The 21,484-nt window shown below is 37.5% G+C and overlaps 2 protein-coding genes across 6 annotated transcripts in view; one reads left to right on the plus strand and one right to left on the minus strand.

The window, feature by feature from the left end:
* The window catches only part of NAIP (NLR family apoptosis inhibitory protein), a 31,188-nt gene extending 21,573 nt beyond the window's left edge, over nt 1-9,615 (plus strand). The window contains exons 10-14 of the mRNA XM_068535464.1: nt 3,604-3,771; nt 4,906-5,058; nt 5,410-5,496; nt 7,019-7,183; nt 8,918-9,615. Coding sequence (XP_068391565.1) covers nt 3,604-3,771; nt 4,906-5,058; nt 5,410-5,496; nt 7,019-7,183; nt 8,918-9,282 — 938 coding nt within the window. The 3' untranslated portion in view covers nt 9,283-9,615. The remainder of the gene's footprint in view (nt 1-3,603; nt 3,772-4,905; nt 5,059-5,409; nt 5,497-7,018; nt 7,184-8,917) is intronic.
* A 5,133-nt stretch (nt 9,616-14,748) lies between these two features.
* The window catches only part of LOC137759340 (survival motor neuron protein), a 43,603-nt gene continuing 36,867 nt past the window's right edge, over nt 14,749-21,484 (minus strand). For 2 of the 5 annotated variants that reach the window (XM_068535472.1, XM_068535466.1), the window contains 2 exons: nt 20,677-20,702; nt 14,749-15,105 (listed from right to left, as the gene is read on the minus strand). The gene's annotated coding sequence lies outside the window, so the exon portion shown is untranslated. Of the gene's footprint in view, nt 15,122-20,676; nt 20,703-21,484 lie in introns of all 5 variants that reach the window. The other 3 variants (XM_068535470.1, XM_068535467.1, XM_068535468.1) reach the window with 3 other exon arrangements.

Consider the following 21,484-nt stretch of genomic DNA (forward strand, 5'->3'; position numbering starts at 1 on the left):
TTTCGATCTGTGGGTTGATATTTATCATCAAATTTAGAAAAATTTTGTTTTTTCAAATATTTTTTATCATGGTAAAACATACATGAAACTTTAAAAGCATTTTTCAGTATACAATTCAGTGGCATTAAGTACAATTACAGTGTTGTGCAACCATCACCACTGTCCACTTCCAGAACCTTTTCATCATCCCAAACTCTGTACCTATTAAACAATAACTCCTGCTTCTCCCCAGCTGCTGATGTCTCTACGAATTTGTCTATTCTATTTCACGTAAGTGAATCCATACAATATTTTGTCCTCTTGTGTCTGGCTTCTTTCACGTTTTTAAGGTTCATCCATGTTGTAGCATGCGTCAGAACTTCACTACTTTTATAGCTGAATAATATTTCATTGTATGTATATATCACATTTTAAATCAATTCATCTGTTGATGGACACTTGCACTGTTTATTCTGGCTAAAGTTGCCATGAACATGGGTGCACAAATATTACTTTGAGACCCTACTTTCAATTCTTTTGGATATATACCCTGAAGTGGAATTATTGGATATTAATGATAGTAATTCTATTTTAATTTTCAAGGAAACTCCAAACTGTTTTCCACGCTGGCTGCAGCATTTTTCATTCCTACAAGCAATGTACAAGGGCTCCAGTTTCTTCACATCCTCCATGCTTTTTTGTTTTTTTTAAATCAGAGACATCCTAATAGGTGTGAAATTATATCTCACGTTGGTTTTGATTTGCATTTTCCTAATGACTAATGCTGTTGAGCATCTTTTCATGTGCTTATTGGCTGTTAGTGTGTCTTTTTTGGAGACAGTCTATTAAATCCTTTTGCCCATTTAAAAAAATTGAAGTGTAGTTTATTTACAATTTTGTGTTAGTTTCTGGTGTACAGCAAAGTGATTCAGATAATGTGTGTGTGTGTGTGTATATATATATATATATATATAAACTTTTTCAGATTCTTTACCATTATAGATCATTACGAGATATTGAATATAGTTCCCTGTGCTATACTGTAGGCCCTTGTTTATTTTATACATAGTAGTCTATATCTGTTAATCTCAAACTCCTAATTTATCCCTCCCTCCCTCCCCTTTCCCCTTTGGTAACCATAAGGTTTTTTCTATGTCTGTGAGTCTATTTCTGTTTTGTAAATAAGTTCATTTGTATCACTTTTTCAGATTCCACGTAGAAGTGATATCATATGATATTTGTCTTTCTGTCTGACTTACTTCATTTAGTATGATAATCTCCAGGTCCATCCATGTAGCTGCAAATGGCATTATTTCATTCTTTTTTATGGCTGAGTAATATTCCGTTGTGTGTGTGCATCACATCCTCTTTATCCAGTCATCTGTTGATGGACATTTAGGTTGCTTCCATGTCTTGGCTATTGTAAATAGTACTGCTGTGAACACTGTGGTGCATGTACCCTTTCAAACCATGGTTTTCTCCTGATACATCCCCAGGAGTGGGATCACTGGATCATATGGTAACTCTATTTTTAGTTTCTTTTTTTTTTTTTTTTTGGCTGCGTTGGGTCTTCATTGCCGCGTGCAGCCTTTCTCTATTTGCAGTGTGCGGGCCTCTCATTGTGGTGGCTTCTCTTGTTGTGGAGCACGGGCTCTAGGAGCGCGGGCTTCAGTAGTTGTGGCTCGCAGGCTCTAGAGCGCAGGCTCAGTAGTTGTGGCGCATGGACTTAGTTGCTCCACAGCATGTGGGATCTTCCTGGACCAGGGATTGAACCCATGCCCCCTGCATTGGCAGGCGGATTCTTAACCACTGCGCCACCAGGGAAGTCCCTATTTTTAGTTTTTTAAAGAACCTCTTTACCGTTTTCCATAGTGGCTGCACCAATTTACATTCCCACCAACAGTGTAGGAGGGTTTCCTTTTTTCCACATCCTCTCCAGCATTTATTTTTGGAGACTTTTTTTTTTTTTTTAATTTTATTTATTTTTGGCTGTGTTGGGTCTTTGTTGCTGCGCGAGGGCTGCTCTTCATTGCGGTGTGTGGTCTTCTCATTGCGGTGGCTTCTCTTGTTGCAGAGCACAGGCTCTAGGTGTGCGGGCTTCAGTAGTTGTGGCTCGCAGGTTCAGTAGTTGTGGCTCGTGGGCTCTAGAGCACAGGCTCAGTAGTTGTGGTGCACGGGCTTAGTTGCTCTGTGGCATGAGGGATCTTCCTGGACCAAGGCTTGAACCCGTGTCCCCTGCATCGGCAGGCGGATTCTTAACCATTGCACCACCAGGGAAGTCCCTATTTGTAGACTTTTTGATGATAGCCATTCTGACCATTGTCAGGTGATACCTCATAGTTTTGATTTGCATTTCTCTAATAATTAGCAATGTTGAGCATCTTATGTGCTTGTTTGCCATCTGTATGTCTTCTTTGGAGAAATGTCTCTTTAGGTCTCCTGCCCATTTTGTGATTGGGTTGTTTGTTCCTCTGTCCATTTTTTAAATTGTGTTGTCTTTTTGTTTTGAGTTATAGGAGTTCTTTGTATAATTAAATCTTTATTGGACACTTGGTTTTAAAATATTTTGTCCTGTAGATTGCCCTTTTCACTGTCTCAATAATGTACTTCAACCTGTAAAGTTTCAAATTTCAATAAAGTTCAATTTGTCTGTTTTTCTTTTGTGCTAGTGCTCTTGGTAGCATATCTAAGAATCTATTGTCAAATCCAAGGTCATGAAGATTTATTCCTGTTTTCTTCTAAGAGTTGTATGGTTTTAGCTCTTATATTTAGGTTGTTGATTCATTCTGAGCCAATTCTGTATATGGTAGTGGGAGGTAAGGGTCCAACTTCTTTGCATGGAGAAATTCAGTTGTCCTACCCCCATTTGCTGAGATGTCTTTGTGAATCCAGAGTGTAGTACAGAGCTTCTCATATAGTAGATGAGAAATAAAATATTGCCTGCCATATCAGTAAACAAAGGATGTTGTAGCTATCAGCAATTTCAGCCACCCCCGCTAGTGAGCCCTGCGGAAACTCAGGAAGGAAACAAAGAATACCTGCCATCTAACAGTCATCAGACTGCAGCCACCCCAAAGGGTGCAGCTTGAAGAAACTCAGGATGTGAAAACACAGGATACTGGCCCCAGATAGCTGAGGTGCATATCAAAAGAACGATTTTAGTGACCCCAGACTCTTGCATCTTCCCATACATAGAAAAGTGCTAAATTCCTTAACTTGAGATATCTAGTTTTCTTTTACTAACAGTAATCTTTTGTTCTGACTACCTGCCTTTGTTGCAAAACGCCTATATATCCTAGCTCCCCGCCTCACCTCCTTGGAGCAGTTTTTTCAGGATTACTTGAGATGCTGCCTCCCAGACTTGAAGTCCTAAGAATGTCCACCGAATAAAACATAACTCAAAACTTTTAGGTTGTGCATATTTTTTTTTTTAGTTGACATAGATAATCAGTAAATGCTGCAGAAAGCATTATCTTCATATATGTGCTTTCTAAAAAGGAAGTCTTATGGTATGTGAAAGGTTTTCATTTGAAATATGAAAACAGTTTGATGAATCAAATGACAGTTTGAAATTTTCCATTTGGAACTCTTTAGATTAATAATGGGAAACTGTGTGCTTTCTAGATCAACTCTTTCTTAGTTTGGACAAGTTCTTGTGCCTGAAAGAACTGTCTGTGAATCTGGATGATAAACGAGATGTTTTTTCAGTCATTCCTGAAGAATTCCTAAATCTCCACCATATGGAGAAATTATTGGTCCGAATTTTAGCTGAATACGGTCCTTCCAAACTAGGTAAGTGTGGCACTTTGATTTACTTGTTTTTATATCACTTGGAAAACCTACTTGGCCAATAATTTATTTAAGTTAAAGCTTCTGTGGATCTGAGGGTGTAGCCTGTATCCAAGGTAAATTGTGGGACTAGCACTTGTTGTCATTAAAAAATGACAGCTATTTGTAATTATTGAGCCGTTACTACATGGTAGGAATTGTTCTAAGCACTTTATAAATATTAACTCATTTAACCTTCATACCCATTCTACAAGGTAAATACTGTTATATTCTCATTTTTACAGTTGGGGAAATGGAGTTATAGAGGTTAAGTATTGATAATTTGCTCAAGGTCACCCAGATAAGAAAATGGTAAATTTGCAATTAAACACAGGAATTCTGACTATTAAGTCTGACCTCTTAACCAGTGGTATATACTGCCTCTCCAAAAATAGTTTGTAGAGTTCTTTTATTTTGTTTTTGTTCAAGTTGCTCTTACATTGCAACTTAGAGATCTGCCAGATAAGAGGGAAGGAAATCTGATGATTGGTCGTAATCAGAAGCCTTTCCCTGTTTCTGATCAGCCTATTCTCATGGTTGATGAACAACCTGTACAGCTATCTTTCTTAAATATATCATTTAGCAAAATGACTTAGGTATCATCAATTCCTTAGTTTAGTAAAGACTAAACACTAAAGACTAAAAAAAGGTAAATCTCTACTGAACTGACATGCAGAGCTGCATGCAAAAAAATTTGTAGCTGAAGCTGGAACTAGTAGTTTTCTTATATTTCTCAGCAATTTTTTCATCAAATTTGAGTTTTGCTTCAGAGTTGTCACTGCCGTTATGTTTCTTTGCATAGTGTTTCTATAGTGTAAACATCATGTGCAAACTTAGAGACATAAGGATGTTAAAGCTGAAGGTTTTAGCTGAGTCAATGCCATCACTATATAGAGGAGAAAACTGATTCCCCAGAGAGGGTCAGTAATGAGGGTTCATGTAGCTCATCAATTAGTCACAGACTCTGAACCTAAGCCCAATTCATTACATCATGATGCTTTATTTTCATTCACTATTGTTGAAACAAGTTAATAAATTATATGACTAATTCTGATAGAAATTTTCAATCTCTGATGCCTTAAATCTGATATTTTACAGTCAAATTAATTCAGAATTCTCCAAAGCTTCGTGTTTTCCATCTGCAATGTAATTTCTTTTCGGATCTTGAGTCTCTCATGACTGTACTTGCTTCCTGCAAGAAACTTGAAGAGATTAAGCTTACTGGACCATTTTTTAAAGCCGCCCCATTTGGTAAGAGCTATAATTGTAAAATTTTGGTTTAAGATGCTTCTGTGGACAGTCATTTTTTAACAGCCAAATTTAAAAAATGCAATTGATGTCAAAGAACAAAACTATTGCAATAAATATCTGATCTTACATGAATTTTCAAGTAAGGTATATTTGTTTCTAGATGTTTAAACATTTCTAGTTATGAGAATTGTTTCCTGAGCAAAGATTTGTGTTATCTACCTGTCATACTAATTAATTCAATCTGAATTATTATATTAATTTCTATCACTTTTAAAATACTCTTTAAATACATTACTTTTTGGTATAAGAAATGTAGCTGACATAACTAAATTTTTCTTTTCCCTTTTATAGTCGTTGTTTTACCAAATTTTATTTCTCTGAAGATATTAAATCTTGAGCACCAATATATTACTGATAAGGAAACAGCTGAAAAATTTGGTATGTTTATAAAACAGTGCCTAAAGCTTGCTCCTTATTCTTTCCCCCACAAAATCCTCCTATTTCACATTAGCTATAACAAATTACAACATGTATTAGCTACCCTTGCTCATTAGGAGGGACAGTGCTGCTCAACTTTTACCCTCCAAATGCCTTGATCTCACTTGATGTCTTTCAAAGCAATGTTCTCAGAGTGACTCATTTCTTTGAATACAGATTTGTTTGTTACAGCACTATGCAATTTCTTATTTATTTATTTATTTGGCTGCGCTGGGTCTTAGTTATGGCATGCGGGATCTTCGTTGCCACGTGCGGGATCTTCATTGCGGCATGCTGGATCTTTTAGTTGCAGCATGCGGGATCTTTAGTTGCGGCATTGGGATCTAGTTCCCTGACCAGGGATCGAACCTGGGCCCCCTGCATTGGGAGCGCAGAGTCTTAGCCACTGGACCACCAGAGAAGTCCCAGCACCATGCAATTTCATTGCCAGGTATCCATTCCAGACAAGTTAAATACCTGTTGTTTCAAAGGTTTCTAGAATATAGGTGAAACTATCTTTTAAGGTTATGAAAACTCAGTATATGAAAACCTAGATTTAACAAAATGATAACCATAGAGATTACTTTTTCAACTTATTTTTTTATGATTACAAAAGCAATGTATGCTCTGGAAAAAAGTTCTAACTTTTCTAACAGGTCTTAAAAGATAAACTGAAGCATATTAAAAATTAAGAATTTATTTGAACAAAAATGGGGACTTCCCTGGTGGTGCAGTGGTTAAGAATCTGCCTGCCAATGCAGGGGACACAAGTTGGAGCCCTGGTCCGGGAAGATAGCACATGCTGCAGAGCAACTAAGCCCGTGTGCTACAACTACTGAGCCTGCGCTCTAGAGCCTGCGAGCCACAACTACTGAAGCCCGCGCTCCAAGAGCCCGTGCTCTGCAACAAGCGAAGCCATGCTAAGGAGGGATCAAAGTGAAAAGTCAAGTTATGAGAGTGGCGGATTGTGAGGATTTAGTGCTAGGAGGAAGAGGCAGAACTCACTAAGGATGACACCAGGCCAGAAAGGAAGGGGGCTGAAGGCATTGAGGAGCTAGGAGAGTATCCTGGAGGCCAGTAGAAGCTTCAGTCTAAAAGAGGAAATGGATAGGAATTCCCTGGTGGTCCAGTGGTTAGGACTGCACTCTTTCACTGCTGAGGGCCCGGGTTCAATCCCAGGTTGGGGAACTGCAAGCTATGTGGTGCAGCCAAAAAAAAAAAAAAAAAGGAAATGGAGATGTGATAGGCCTTTTGGACTTCAGTACAGGAGAGACTGGTTGGGGAAGGGTGGAGGAATGGTTGTCTAGAGGTAGCAATGAAGATCAAGGTGTAGGCTGACCCCTTTCTCTAGCCCTTGGAGAGAAAGAGGAATAGTCTCTATGCTACATGGGGACTCGTAGAATGTGCATGCTTTTGAGACTTTCAATTACAATTGTTTGGGAACACAGTACAGAGAGTAGCTTTTTTATCTCTTCTGATATAGCCTACACTTTAGGTTCTTTAAATAACCTGGAAGAATTGATCCTTCCTACTGGGGATGGGATTCATCAAGTGGCCAAACTGATCATCCAGCAATGTCAGCATCTTCAGTGTCTCCGCATTCTCTCATTTTTCCAGACTTTGGATGATGACAGCGTGGTGGAAATTGGTGAGATACCCTCAGATAAACTCTTTCAGCTCACATGAAAGCCAGTGGTATTCCTCAAGCTTTCTGCTGCAAAATGTCTACAAAAACATTCGTCCCTCTAAAAATGTTCAACCCACTTCCTCATTTTTGCTATCATATTGTTCCCTCTAATGTTCTGTGGATTTTGGTTCATTCTGGTCAGATTTAGAAGTAAAAGACAGCCTCCCACTTGAGACTACACAAGCCCTCAAGTCCACTCTTAACACCTAGTGTTTCAGACACCTGGCCACATACCCACCATGTACTCATTTTTATAGTACTTTTTTAAAAATAGAAAATTAATACACATAAAAGTACAAAATCGTAAGTGTACAGCTCAATGAGTTTTCAAGTGAACATACTTAAATCTTGTTACTCATACTTGTGTAACAATTACTCATTAGGTTACAATATAGAATATTACATCCCAGAAGCCGCCTTTGTGTCCCTTCTGACACTGCATTCCCCTCCTTCCCAAAGGTGACCACCATACTGCTTTCTTTCACCATAGATTAGTTTTACCTGTTTTAAAAATATATGTCACGGAATCCTCCACAGTATGTGCTCTTGTGCCTGCCTCTTCGGGCTCAACATACTTGTGATACTGATTCATACTGATGCGTGTGACTATAGAGTTCACTGATTTTCACTGCTGTATATTATCCCATGTATGACTATACATACGCCAATTTATTTATCCATTCAACTGGATATGAGTTGGCTACTATGAATAATGCTGCTATGAACATTTTATACGTGACTGTTGATGCATATACGGAGGTATTTCTAGGGTGGACTTTGAGTCATTTGGTAAATATTGTTTTCCATAGTTGTACCAACTTACATTCCTACCAGCAGTTGTTTCACATTCTGGCTACTGCTTGGTATTGTCAGACCTTTAAACTTTAGCCATTCTGATGAATCTGTCGTGATATCGCATTGTGGGTTTTCTATTGGTATACGTTTGTGTTATCATTGGTTCAGTTTGGGCAAGTTACATTTTTCTAAGGATTTAAAAACTTTTCTAAAATTGCCCATAATATTTATTTATAATTTAAAAATATCTGTGTGACCTGTGGTGATAGTCCCCTTTTCATTCCTGATATATTCAATACTTTTTTTTTTAACCTGATTGGTTTTTCAATTTTATTAAATTTTTTTTCTCTACACATGTTTTTCATTTATTCTGCTTTTACCTCTATTATCCCCTGCTACTTTCTTTGGATATAATTTGCTTTTTTTGTCCTAATTTTTCTTTTTTTTTTTTTTTTGATATCCTAATTTTCTGAGATGGATAGTTAGAGCACTAACTTTGGCTTTAGCTCCCTCTCACAAGTTTTAGTGTCATATTTTCATTCTCATTCAGTTCAAAATATTTTCTAATTTCAGTTGTCATTTTTTTGCCACACCAGTTATTTAGAGATGTATCCCTTTTACTTTTAATCTTTCTATGTCCTTATATTTAAAGTGTGTCTCTTGTAAAAATATACAGTTTGGTTTTTTTAAATGTAATTTATTAATCTTTAATACTCCAATTAGAAGTAAATCTATCTAATGTACTTATTGTTAAATTTATGTATCTTTATTAAAATTGGGCATTTTCTACTTTAAGTGATGGTGGTAGAAGAGGTTGGTTCAAATAACCTAGTCTACCAGTATTGAAAGAGAAGTCCTTATGATTCTGTTTTCATAAATATTTTCCTTTTATATTTATAGCCAAGGTAGCAATCAATGGAGGTTTCCAGAAACTCGAGAATCTTAATCTTTCAATCAACCACAAGATTACAGAGGAAGGATACAGAAACTTCTTTCAAACACTGGACAACATGCCCAACTTGCAAGAGTTAACTATTTCCAGGCATTTCAAAGAATGTATCAAAGCTCAGGCCACAACAGTCAAGTCTTTGAGTCAATGTGTGTTACGACTGCGAAGACTCACTAGACTTAACATGTTAAGTTGGCTCCTGGATGCAGAAGACATCACACTGCTTACTGCCATGATAGAAAGGCATCCTCTATCTAAACACTTCACCCTTCACTGGAAATGGGTACTGCCATTCTCTCCAATCGTTCAGAAATAGAAGATTTAGCTAAAAACTGCTAAATCAAGAAAAAATTTTGTCAACAATTTAAAAAACCTAATTATCCAAAAACTTGTTATTAAATACTGCATACAAAAGAATAAAATGCATAAGGCATGTAATAAAAAAAACCAACAAACACTCGCTTACCCATTACTGAGCTTAAGAAACAGATTATTACCAGTAACTCTGAAGTCCCTAAATGATCCTCCCCAACCAAAGATCAGCCCTTTAATCAAGCATCAGGGTCAGCATCAGGCTTTCAGGCTAACTATGGTAAACAGTAACAAACAAAGCCACAGGGAAGCGGGTAGGGAGAGGTGTACCAATCTATCTTAAAGCCACCACATGAAAGGAGTATTCAAGTTATTAGAAAATGGCTAACTTAAGGACTGAATCACTTTCACACATAGGTGAAACAAGAGATATTCCTTAATCCTTGTAGGGTCTGTTTTGTACATTTAATTAACTTTGGTATAGTAGGGTTTACTTACACCTTCCCTTTACCCACTGTGTTGGATATGAAGAAATAGGATTTACGGAAAATGCTTGTATTCTAGAGGCTTTTGATTCAATGCTTATTGTAGAAGCAAAAAAGTGTAGAATAGAATTTAGCATTATTGGAAATTAGCTAAATCTGTGTTTTCAAGAGTCTTGAGTATCAGTGTTTTTTTAGATAACCACATGTTTAAGAGTCCAACATATGCATTTATAATGGCCTTAAAACTTTCTTATGAATCCACTTTGCTCAGGGAGAACATATTTTGTCAGTGACTTCATAATGTTCAAGGTATTACATTTGATGTGAATGTCTACATCTGTGCCTGTGTCCAAAATTTCATTCCTACCAGTTAATCTACAGAGTTTTCTGAATGGTTAGAAGGCCAATCCAAATTCATAATGCTAGTATAAGTTGGAAAACAACCATTCTTTTACCTTAATTTTTATTTTTACCATGAAACACAGGGACGGTATATATGGTATGATTCCATTTGTTTAAAAACTATACTCTCATGTTTCTAGATGCATTAAGAATTTCTGGAAGAATACACAAGAAAATGTTAATAGTGGTAACTATTTTAAGTGGGTAGAAAGGGGACAGGAAGGCATTCTTTTTTACTTTTGTCCTTTTTGTACCGCTTTCTGTTTTAGAAGTAGCTGTTTTTATTTTTATAGTTAAAGCATAAAACTAGTTTAGCATTACAACATTAATAGTTGCTCTGGAGGGTGAGATTACTAGAAGGTGAGATGGATTACCTTCTTGTCTGATTTTATATCTAATGCTTTTGTAATCAGAAAGGTTTTAAGTTTTGTATCAGTCCAATCAGGAGATAGGAACCACACAGTAATTTGGGGAAAGTTTACTATAAAGAGTTATTCACTGTAACAGGAAACTGGATAATGACGATTGATTATGAAATTGAGAACTCTAAGCAGGTATAGGGAATAGCTTATGGCTCTTCATGCTAGGCTGAGACACAGCACCCAAAGAAAGTACCCCAGGGCTGAGATCTAGACTTCGACAGAGAAGGCACAGCCATGGACAACAGAGAGGTTGGCTTAATGAAAGAGGTGCAGCCCAAGAAGGTATAAGCTTGAAGCACTTTGCTTAGGAAGTGTTTTGGGGGTGCCAGGGAAAGCCATCCACGTGGGGCTGCTGAGTGCTGCTGGCCACTGGGCACTGCTGAAGCCAGGCACTGCACAAGGCTGTAGAAACCATGTGCTGCAGAAACCATGTGCTGCAGAAACCATGTGCTGCAGGTGTCTGCTAGAGAGCCACACTGGACCCAAGAAAAGTAGTCCCCTGCCCCTCCTGTGTCTCACCAGCACCCTCTACTGACAAAGCTTTACACTGTACCTGCTGACAAGGGAGGGGTAGTTACAGGGTCCAGATTCATTATTGCAGAGTAGGCAGTGAAGGCTGGATTTGGACATGAAGGCAATAACGTCATAAGCGGTACAAGTATTACTTATTACATTTCATAGTTCAGACCTAAAGGAAAAAGAATCTAGTTAAATTTAAGATTGACTGAGAGCATATATGTACATGCATGTTCATACCTTCATAGAAAACTTCTTAAATAAGAAACTGGTAATGATGATATAGATTCCAGAAAGGGGAGCAGGATAGCTAGTGGACACGGTAGGGAGGTTTACTTTGTCCTGCATATAATCATCTGAATTCTGTACCGTATACATGTAGTATTAAAAATGATACTTTAAAAAATAACAGGACTCCATGCAAATTATTTGTCCAGAGCTTCTGCCAAGGGCTTCTAGTATAAAGCAGGGGGCAGTGGGAATTCCCTGGTGGTCCAGAGGTTAGGACTCTGCGCTTTCACTGCTGAGGGCCTGGGTTCAATCCCTGGTCTGGGAACTAAGATCCCATAAGCCACGTGGCATGGCCCCAAAAAAAAAAAAAAAAAAAAAAAGCAGGGGGCAGCAAAGTATGACCACAGCCTATAAGCTAAGGATGTTTTTTTACATTTTTAGAGGCCCACAAAGCTAAATTAATTTACCCTGGCCCTTTACAGAGAATGGATTACTTCTGGATCATAAGATCACTATGCCCTTTATTCCAGTATACATCAATTTCCACAGGACTCCTAGGTCATCCCTCATTGCCCTGACACTCATCCTTTATGTTTCAAAACTTCTCCCTTTCTGATCACATATCCCAACCTTCTCCAACTCCCCAAATCCTTCCCCTGTGCTCACATGAGTAACATCTCCCATATCCTTTACCTCTTTTCTAAACATTCTCTTCACCTTCTTGTTCTAATTCCCATATTTTTTAAACCTTTTTTTCACCATGACCCACAGTAAGAAATCTTACATTAAAAAATTTACACACATACATATATACAACACAAGATTCACAAAAAATTCTAAAGCTATGTCAAATATAATTTTACTAATACCCAAATATAACAAAAATTCAGAAATACAAAGATTCTTGAAAGAGTTGTTTACGTGTGCTGTCTTCATCTGTTCTTTTCCATTCTCTACCACCTCCTCCACTGCACCAAAACAGCCCTTATGAGGGTCACTGCTAAATTCAACAAATACTTCTTAGTCCGCATCCTATGTGACTTGCTAGCAGCATCTGACCTATCGGTAGCTTTGATATGGCCCATCACTCCTCGAAACACTTTCTCCATTTGGCTTCCAGGGCATCACTCTGGGTTTCCTCCTAATTAATTGCGAGCTCCCTCTCAGTCTGTTTTACTGCTTCTCATATCTCATCTCTAAACATTGGGAGTACCCCAGAGTTCTCCTCTAACATCTCTATTTATATGCACTTACTCGGCTATCTCATCCTGATGAACGGCTTTAAATTCTAGGTCTATGCTAACTTCTAAAATTTCATCTTTATCCCAGGTCTCTCCTTTGAACACTTTACTCATATCCAACTCCTCAGACTACACAGGTCCAAACCCAACTCCTTCTCCTTCCTTTCTACAAAAGTACTCTTTATGCAGACTTCTCCATCTCATTACTTTATATAAATTTATTTATTCTTGGCTGTGTTGGGTCTTCATTGCAGTGTGTGGGCTTCTCATTGTGGTGGCTTCTGTTGTTGTGGAGCACAGGCTCTAGGCATGCAGGCTCAGTAGTTGTGGCTCACGAGCTTAGTGGCTCCACGGCATGTGGGATCTTCCCAGACCAGTGCTCGAACCCGTGTCCCCTGCATTGGCAGGTGGATTCTTAACCACTGCGCCACCAGGGAAGTCCCCATCTCATTACTTTATTCTCCCACTTGCTCAGGCCAAAAACCTTGGGGGGTCATTCTTGACTCCTTTCTTTCATACTCCACATGGATTCTACTGGCAAATCCTGAGCTCCACTTGGAAAATACACTCAGATCCAAGCCCTACTCGGCCTGCTCTCTCTCCCTTGAAACTTATGGTCTATTTTCAACAGAGCAGTCAGAAGCCTCTTTTTTGTTTAAATTATTATTTTTTTGGGCCACGCTGCTTGGCACGTGGGATCTTAGTTCCTCGACTAGGGATCAAACCCGTTCTCCCTGCAGTGGAAGTCCAGAGTCCTAACCACTGGACCCCCAGGGAATTCCCCCCCAGAAGCCTCTTTTTATGCATCCGATCATGCAACACCTTTGGTTCAAAACCTTCCAATGGATTCCCAAGAAACGCTGAAGACCTTGCAATGGCCTACATATGACCTTAATCTCTCCTCCTTGTTCACTTCCACTCCAGCCAAGCTGGTTTCTTTGCTGTTCCCTGAACATGCTAAACACACTCTTGTCTTAGGACCTTTGCACCTGTCATTTTCTTTGCTCGGGAGGTTCTTCACTTATGTGAATGGCTCTCATTTTCTGCAGATCTCTGCTCAAATGTCATCTCAATTAGGAGTTCCCTGTTCTTTTTTTAAAAAGCATCCCTGCTTCCAATCCCACTCTGCCAGCTCCCTTTCCTGTTTCCCTTTTCTCTGTGACATGAATCACTACGTGACACCTTATAAATTTCACTTGTTTACTAGCTAGTTCCCACCACTTTAAGCAGGAACTTTCATCTGTTTTGTTCCCAAGCACCTAGAACAGTGCCTAACCCAAAGCTGAATAAATATTTGCTGAACTGAATGACTTTCCTGAACCTACAACTACTCTCCAACTGTATTAGGTACAATATTAAGGGAGGTAACATCCAAAAATCTTAGAAAGCAAATAAGCTACCTTCATAACTAAATTTAACCTGGCATATTTTAGACAATTAATATAAAATATTAGCTAACTGTCATGAAAAATGATAAAACTCTACTTACCCTGTACAAAAAAGCTTAAGCCACAGAACATTCCATTCTGCGAAGCTTACTTACCAGGCGCTTGAATATTCACTTATTTATTCAAAAAATACTGGGCAGCTACTAATATGCTAGGCACATGGTTTGCCCAAGCAAAACCTCTGAAAGAAATAGCACTTACATATTAACATCTTCTCCCACAGCTAAATGGACTAGGGAGAATCTCAGGCGTATGAACACCAATCCTTTAGACTAAACTAAAACAGTACTATGTTCTACCTCTCCAGAGAATCTGAACTGAGAGACACAGACATAGTCAAATGGATGGTAGATGGAACTGCAAGGTAATGATGAAGAGAGAATGGCCTGGGCAATCATGTTAGGCAGTGTGCATGAGGAGGGTGTGGAGGAGGCTAGAAGAGAGGCAGACAGATAAGAAAAGGTGCAGGAGGAGAATGACAATATGACATCCAAGCAACAGAACACGGCCTTGGTTCCTGACGGGCCAGGTCCAGTCCTCTGACATTCAGCTTCAGCTAGGCTTTGTTCCCTAACCTCGGATCATCAGCAACATTGTTTTACAATTGGTTGTATCTTTACAATACTACCCTTTACCCAAATAAGCCTGAGTAGTTTTCTCTACATCTTTAGACAGACTCCAACCTACCATATATATTCCAAAGAAAAATATTCAGATAGTCAAGGTTTAAAAAAAAAAAAAGTTATTTATTTTTAAAGGCATTAATAAAAATCTTAACATACTTACTAAGAAAGTTACAATATACAAATGGGTTCAGTTGTGATTTTGACAGATTGAATTTCTGCACTGTGTGTGACCTTGAATTTCTTTTAATCACTCACATTTCCATTATTCAGTTATTCAAACTGATTATTCCCTCAAAATAGCTAACTGGTTATTTAAGCATAAGTCACATGCAACAAGGGGAGATGAAGATGACATGCACGCATCCAAGTGTTCGTGAAGAAAATGATGAAACTTCTGTTCACATTGACCAGGGCGCATCAATATACCATCCTCCTTGGGAGAGAGCTGCACTGAATCTGAAAGATAAAAAGTCTACATACAATTATGAAATTTAAAAATCTATTTTCTTATAAAATCATAAAGAAGAAAACAGAAAGCAACACACTCATCATGGTAAATAAAACTAGAATAAAAATATGCCAGTGTGAAAAACAATACTAATTTCAATCTTTATGGGATAGTTAGATATTTAGACAAATTAATTGTGAAATTCATGTGAAGGAATAAATGGGCAAGGGTATTTTTTTAAAAAATTCTTAAGGAGCACTGGTATTTGATCTGTCCTAACAGAATTTAAAACATATTAAAAACAATGATCAAAATTAGGTGTTAAAAAAATAGTGATTAGAACAATACAAACAATATTCTATAACTACAATACAATAAAACTAGAAATTAAACCTAACTGAAATTAAAATTAACCTAAAAATTAATTAACTGAAATTAATTGAAATTAACCTGAAATTAAAACATTTCTAGAGTTAAAAACAAAATTTTGAAATTTGGAATATCTAGAAAATAAGAATTCTACAGAACACAACTAAATTGTCAGAGAAAAATTTATGGTCCTGAAATATCCATTTTCATAAACAACAGATAGGAAGAAAATTTTAAAAAACTTCTAAGGAAAGCAGAAAGTGGAAATTAATCCCGAGTATATCATCTGGACCCAATGAACCCAATTTTAATTTTTGAGTTTTTTTTTTTGGATCTTAGTTCCCCAACCAGGGATTGAACCTGGGCCACGGAAGTGAAAGCACCGAGTCCTAACCCCTGGACTGCCAGGGAATTCCCAATTTTTGAGTTTCTTATTCGATCAGTTCTAACTATTTGTCCTTACATTCATGACTCACTCTTAGAGGTCTGCCAAAGAACAAAGAGAAAATTTCTTTATTTAAAAAAATAAACAAATGAAACTCCTATCTTGCAATTATGCTGTAACTCTACTGGACTCTTTTATAAACCTACAATATAGAATCTTAGTGATTTTATTATCCCTTATCTTGAAACATTTTGTTATTCTTCATCTCAGGATATATTTTATTTTAACTCATTGTGGTAGCCAGTCTTCAAGATGGTCCCCAATGATTCCTGCCCTTGTCTAATCCCCTCCAGTTGGCTGTGGGCTGCACTTACGTCAAAAGGATAGAAAAAGGTGGAAGTGATGGTGTGTGATTCAGAGACTAAGTTATAAAAGTACATGTGGTGTTGCTCATTCTGTACTGGATCACCCAGTCTGGAGAAGCCAACTATCAGTTTGTGAGGACTCTCAGGCTGCCTATGGAGAACCCCCGGTAGCAAGAGGGCCTCTTGACAACAACCATCTGGGTGAGCTTGAAGCAGATTCTCCAGCCCCAGTAGAACTCTGAGATGACTATTGCCTTGAGGCTGACAACCTGATTTGCAGCCTTAGGAGAACCACCCACCTCAGCTGCCCCTGCATTCCTGACCCACAGAAACTAAAGATAAATAAATAAATATTTGCTGTTTTAAGGTGCTAAATTTTAGGGTAATTTGTTACGTAGCAATAGATAATACATTCACCGGTGACCTCTAGCTATGCATAAGAAAAAAGACTAAAATAAGGACATGAAAGGATGGAATCACCTAAAACGATGATGAAATAAATCATTAGTAGTGAAATAAAGCATCACTATTACACCATCCTTCAGTTTTCTTATTCTGTTGTCCAAAGTACTGGATTATCTTTCAAGAAGTTTTAATGGAACTATGGAGACACAATCCTTGTAGCCTCTCTCTTTTTTTTTAAAGCTTTCCCTGAACACAGTTGAGAATTCAGACTTTTTCATTTTCTGTCCATAATAGCAAAGAGAACAAAATCGACAGAGAAAGTCATTTCAAAATTATTAAAGCAATTAGAAGATGAATGTAAAGGGATAGAGAGTAACATCTAGGCCAGCGGCTGGAAAACTATGGCCTAACGTATTTACTACCTAACCCTTTAAGAAAAAAATTTTGATCTTTATTCTGGTAATGGTGAAATTGTTCATATAAGTAAAGTCTCAGACGATGAGTCTTCAGATGACATAGTCTACTTAGGTGAATTTTCCCAAACTCAAGAAATGATATACTTCTTTTTTTTTAAACTTTTAATTTTATATTGGAGTATAGTTGATTAATAATGTTGTGATAGTTTCAGGTGTAAAGCAAAGTGACTCAGTTATACATATACAGGTATCTATTCTTTTTCAAATTCTTTTCCCATCTAGGTTGTTATACATAATACTGAGCCGAGTTCCCTATGCTATACAATAAGTCCTTGTTGGTTATCCATTTTAAATATAGCAGTGTGTACATGTCAATCCCAAACTCCCTAACTATCTGTTTCCCCCACCCTTCCCCCCCGGTAACCATAAGTTCATTCTCTAAGTCTGTGAGTCTGTTTCTGTTTTGTAAATAAAGGAACTGATATATTTCTCAGGACAAAAAAGAAAATTTGGTAGTATCATTTAGTTAGTCCTTCAACAGGAAGGACTTCATTATATAATATTTTATGATTAAAAACCTGAACCGGGGCTTCCCTGGTGGTGCAGTGGTTGAGAATTCGCCTGCCAATACAGGGGACACGGGTTCGAGCCCTGGTCTGGGAAGATCCCACATGCCGCAGAGCAACTGGGCCCGTGAGCCACAATTACTGAGCCTGCGCGTCTGGAGCCTGTGCTCCGCAACAAGAGAGGCCGCGATAGTGAGAGGTCCGCGCACCACGATGAAGAGTGGCCCCCGCTCGCCGCAACTAGAGAAAGCCCTGGCATAGAAACCAAGACCCAACACAGCCAAAAGTAAATAAATAAATAAATTAATTAAAAAAAAAAAAAACCAAACCTGAACCATCCCATTTTGCTAAAAGGACATGTGACAATATTCTTTCATCTTTTATAATGCTTGTACACTAAAATTTACTTACAGTTTGTGGACAGATATGGAAGACAGATGTGTATACAAAGTAATTGGAAGGTAATAAATATGTAGAAATGAAAAACAATAAGATCATTCTAACTGGTATCTATAAAAAAAATGAAATGTTTTGCTATTAGGCAACAAAGAGGATAGCTATCATCTGTCTACCCAACAAATAGAAGCTTTCAAAAGTACTGTTTTGACGAACCAAGTGCATGAAGAATCAAGGTAATGATAAGCTAGAACACAGCAGAGCTGCATTTGCAATTTAGAGTCAGTCGTGGATGGATGTAGAGACTGTCATACAGAATGAAGTAAGTCGGAAAGAGAAAAACAAATATTGTATATTAACGCATGTATGTGGAACCTAGAAACATGGTACAGATGAACCGGTTTGCAGGGCAGAAACAGAGACACAGATGTAGAGAACAAACGTATGGACACCACGGGGGGGAAGCGGCGGGGGGAGAGGGAGATGGTGGGATGAATTGGGAGATTGGGATTGACATGTATACACTAATATGTATAAAATGGATGACTAATAAGAACCTGCTGTATAAAAAAATAAATAGGGCTTCCCTGGTGGCGCAGTGGTTGAGAATCTGCCTGCCAATGCAGGGGACACGGGTTTGAGCCCTGGTCTGGGAAGATCCCACATGCTGCGGAGCAACCGGGCCCGTGAGCCACAGTTATTGAGCCTGCGCGTCTGGAGCCTGTGCTCCGCAACAAGAGAGGCCGCGACAGTGAAAGGCCCGCGCACCGCGATGAAGAGTGGCCCCCGCTTGCCGCAACTAGAGAAAGCCTTTGCACAGAAATGAAGACCCAACATAGCCAAAAATAAATAAATAAATAAATAAATAAATAAAATTCAAAAATTCAAAAAAAAATTTATTAGAGTCAGTATTTATAAGACAAATATATTTCAGGTTCATGCATAACAGCCAATGAACAGTTAGTTGCATTCAAAGAATATTATCTGATTTGGAGATATATATAAACATTCAATACTAGGAAAATACATAATAAAAATTGGGGTTTGCTGTATTTAAATTCTCATTGAAATTGCTAACAAAGCTATTTTCACTAACTCTTTATTCTGTAAACTGTAAAATGACTTGAAATTACATAGAGTCAATTCTCATTATTCATGGCAGTTATGTTTTTAGAAGTCACCACAAACAACGAATTTGTGAATACTGAGCCATTACTCCTAGAAGAAACACAGGGCTAGGTTCCTGCAAGCCTCTGGTCACATTACCAGCTGATCAGTACATAACCTTATGCGTGTTTCTGTTGAAAGACACACTATTTCATATATATTGTTGATTCAATAACACTGAACTCATAGCCAACAGCACTACAACTCATGCCTGAACACATCTAACACATGTATTCTCCCTGTAAGGCACATCACAGCCTTCTTGCACTTGGGAACTTTAGATATCACTACAGCACAATACTTGGGGGCTATTTTAAAGAGTGAAGTCAAAAGGCGCAAAAGACAGAAAAATGTAAAAAGCGCAGAACTAAATAGATTGTGAAAATGACCTTTGTTTATAGTATGAAAGCTGAAACAAGAAAACAGGGCACTACATTTTCAGCTTTATCTCACCTGAAAATGTCTGTCAGGTGACTCAAATTTTTCACCCTCTGCATGTGTCCATGAATGATGGTGAAAGCTCTACAAATAATGACTTCGGGATTACAGATAAATTTTAGCAAGCTAGCAAATTTGCAAATATAGAATCTATGAATAATGAGGATCATCTGCAGATAAAATTTTATAAGCAAAAGTTGAAAAGAGAAAGTAAGCACAAATATCTAAAATGATAATGGAAAAATTACCACATAGGTACAGGAAAAAAATTAAACAGTAGAAGCATTAGAAGAAAAGCCTGAAAAGGCGGGATGATTCTGACTATATGAAAATTAAGCACTATGACTACATAAAAAGCAAATATTTCTGTCAAAATGACAACCACTACAACCATAAGCAAGGCCAAAAGAAATGACAAGCTAGGAAAAAAGTATTTGCAACTCATATCACAAAGAATTCTTGCAAATCAAAAAGGAAAAACACACATCCCAGTTGAAAAGTAGGCAAAGGTGATGTTTCTCAAGTTTTCAGAAAAGATACACAGTTCTCTTAAACACAAGAAAAGGTGAACTTCACAATAATAAGATAAATAAATTATAAATACAATGAGACAATCATTTCCAACTATTAGACTGACAAAGATCCAAAGGTCTGATAAATTATTGGCTAGACTGTGGGAAACAGCGACTCTCATACAACGTTGGTGGAAATGGAAATTAAATTAATACAATCTCTACTGAGAGCAATTTGGCAAAAATCTTTTAAAATTATAAATGTGTATCTTCTTCAATCCAGGAGTTCTAATTCTAGAATCTAATTCTTGATTCTAATTCAATCTATTTAGATAATCTTAAGGATGTATTCAGACAAAAAGAATTATGTAAAAGAACACGGACTGTAGTATTAAATAGCAAACAACTGGAAGCAACCTAAACTTCCATCCGTAAGAGCTCAATCAAATAAGTATGGTACAAATCTATATATAAGAATATCTTGCAAATGTTTAAAACAAGACAGTTTTACATACTGATATGAAGTGTTCTCCAAGAAATACTGAGGAAAGAGTACTTACCTATTATAAAACACTATACGAATTACCTATAAAAATGGAAAAATAAAAGTTTAAAGGAGTTAGATGATAGATATAGCTTACCAAGTGTACCTTCATTACATATTATTTATTTTTTATCATCAGTAAATGTACACAGCACAAAAATAGAATACAAAAGGGTATACTGTGAAGTTCATAATTCAAAAAGATACATGTACCCCTATGCTCACAGCAGCACTATTCACAATAGCCAAGACATGGAAACAACCTAAATGTCCATCGACAGATGAATGGATAAAGATGATGTGGTACATATATACAATAGAATATTACTCAGCCATTAAAAAGAATGAAATCATGCCATTTGCAGCAACATGTAAGGAGCTAGAGAGTATCATACTGAGTGAAGTAAGTCAGAGAGAGAAAGACAAATACCATATGATATCACTTATTTGTGGAATCTAAAATACAGTTAAGTCCCCTGCATAACGAATGAGTTCTGTTCCAAGAGCGTGTTCGTAAGTCCAATTTGTTTGTAAGTCCAACAAAGTTAGCCTAGGTACCCAACTAACACAATCGGCTATATAATACTGTACTGTAATAGGTTTATACTACTTTTCATACAAATTATACATAAAAAACAAACAAGAAAAATAAAACTTAAAAAAATATTTTTATGTATGTATGTATGTATGTATGTATGTATGGATGGCTGGCTGGCTGTGTTGGGTCTTCGTTGCTGCCTGCGGGCTCTCTCTAGTTGCGGCAAGCAGGGGCTACTCTTTGTTGCAGTGCGCGGGCTTCTCGTTGCGGTGGCTTCTCTTGTTGC

The sequence above is a fragment of the Eschrichtius robustus genome, chromosome 2 (assembly GCF_028021215.1).
Source record: "Eschrichtius robustus isolate mEscRob2 chromosome 2, mEscRob2.pri, whole genome shotgun sequence".
Lineage (NCBI taxonomy): Eukaryota > Metazoa > Chordata > Mammalia > Artiodactyla > Eschrichtiidae > Eschrichtius > Eschrichtius robustus.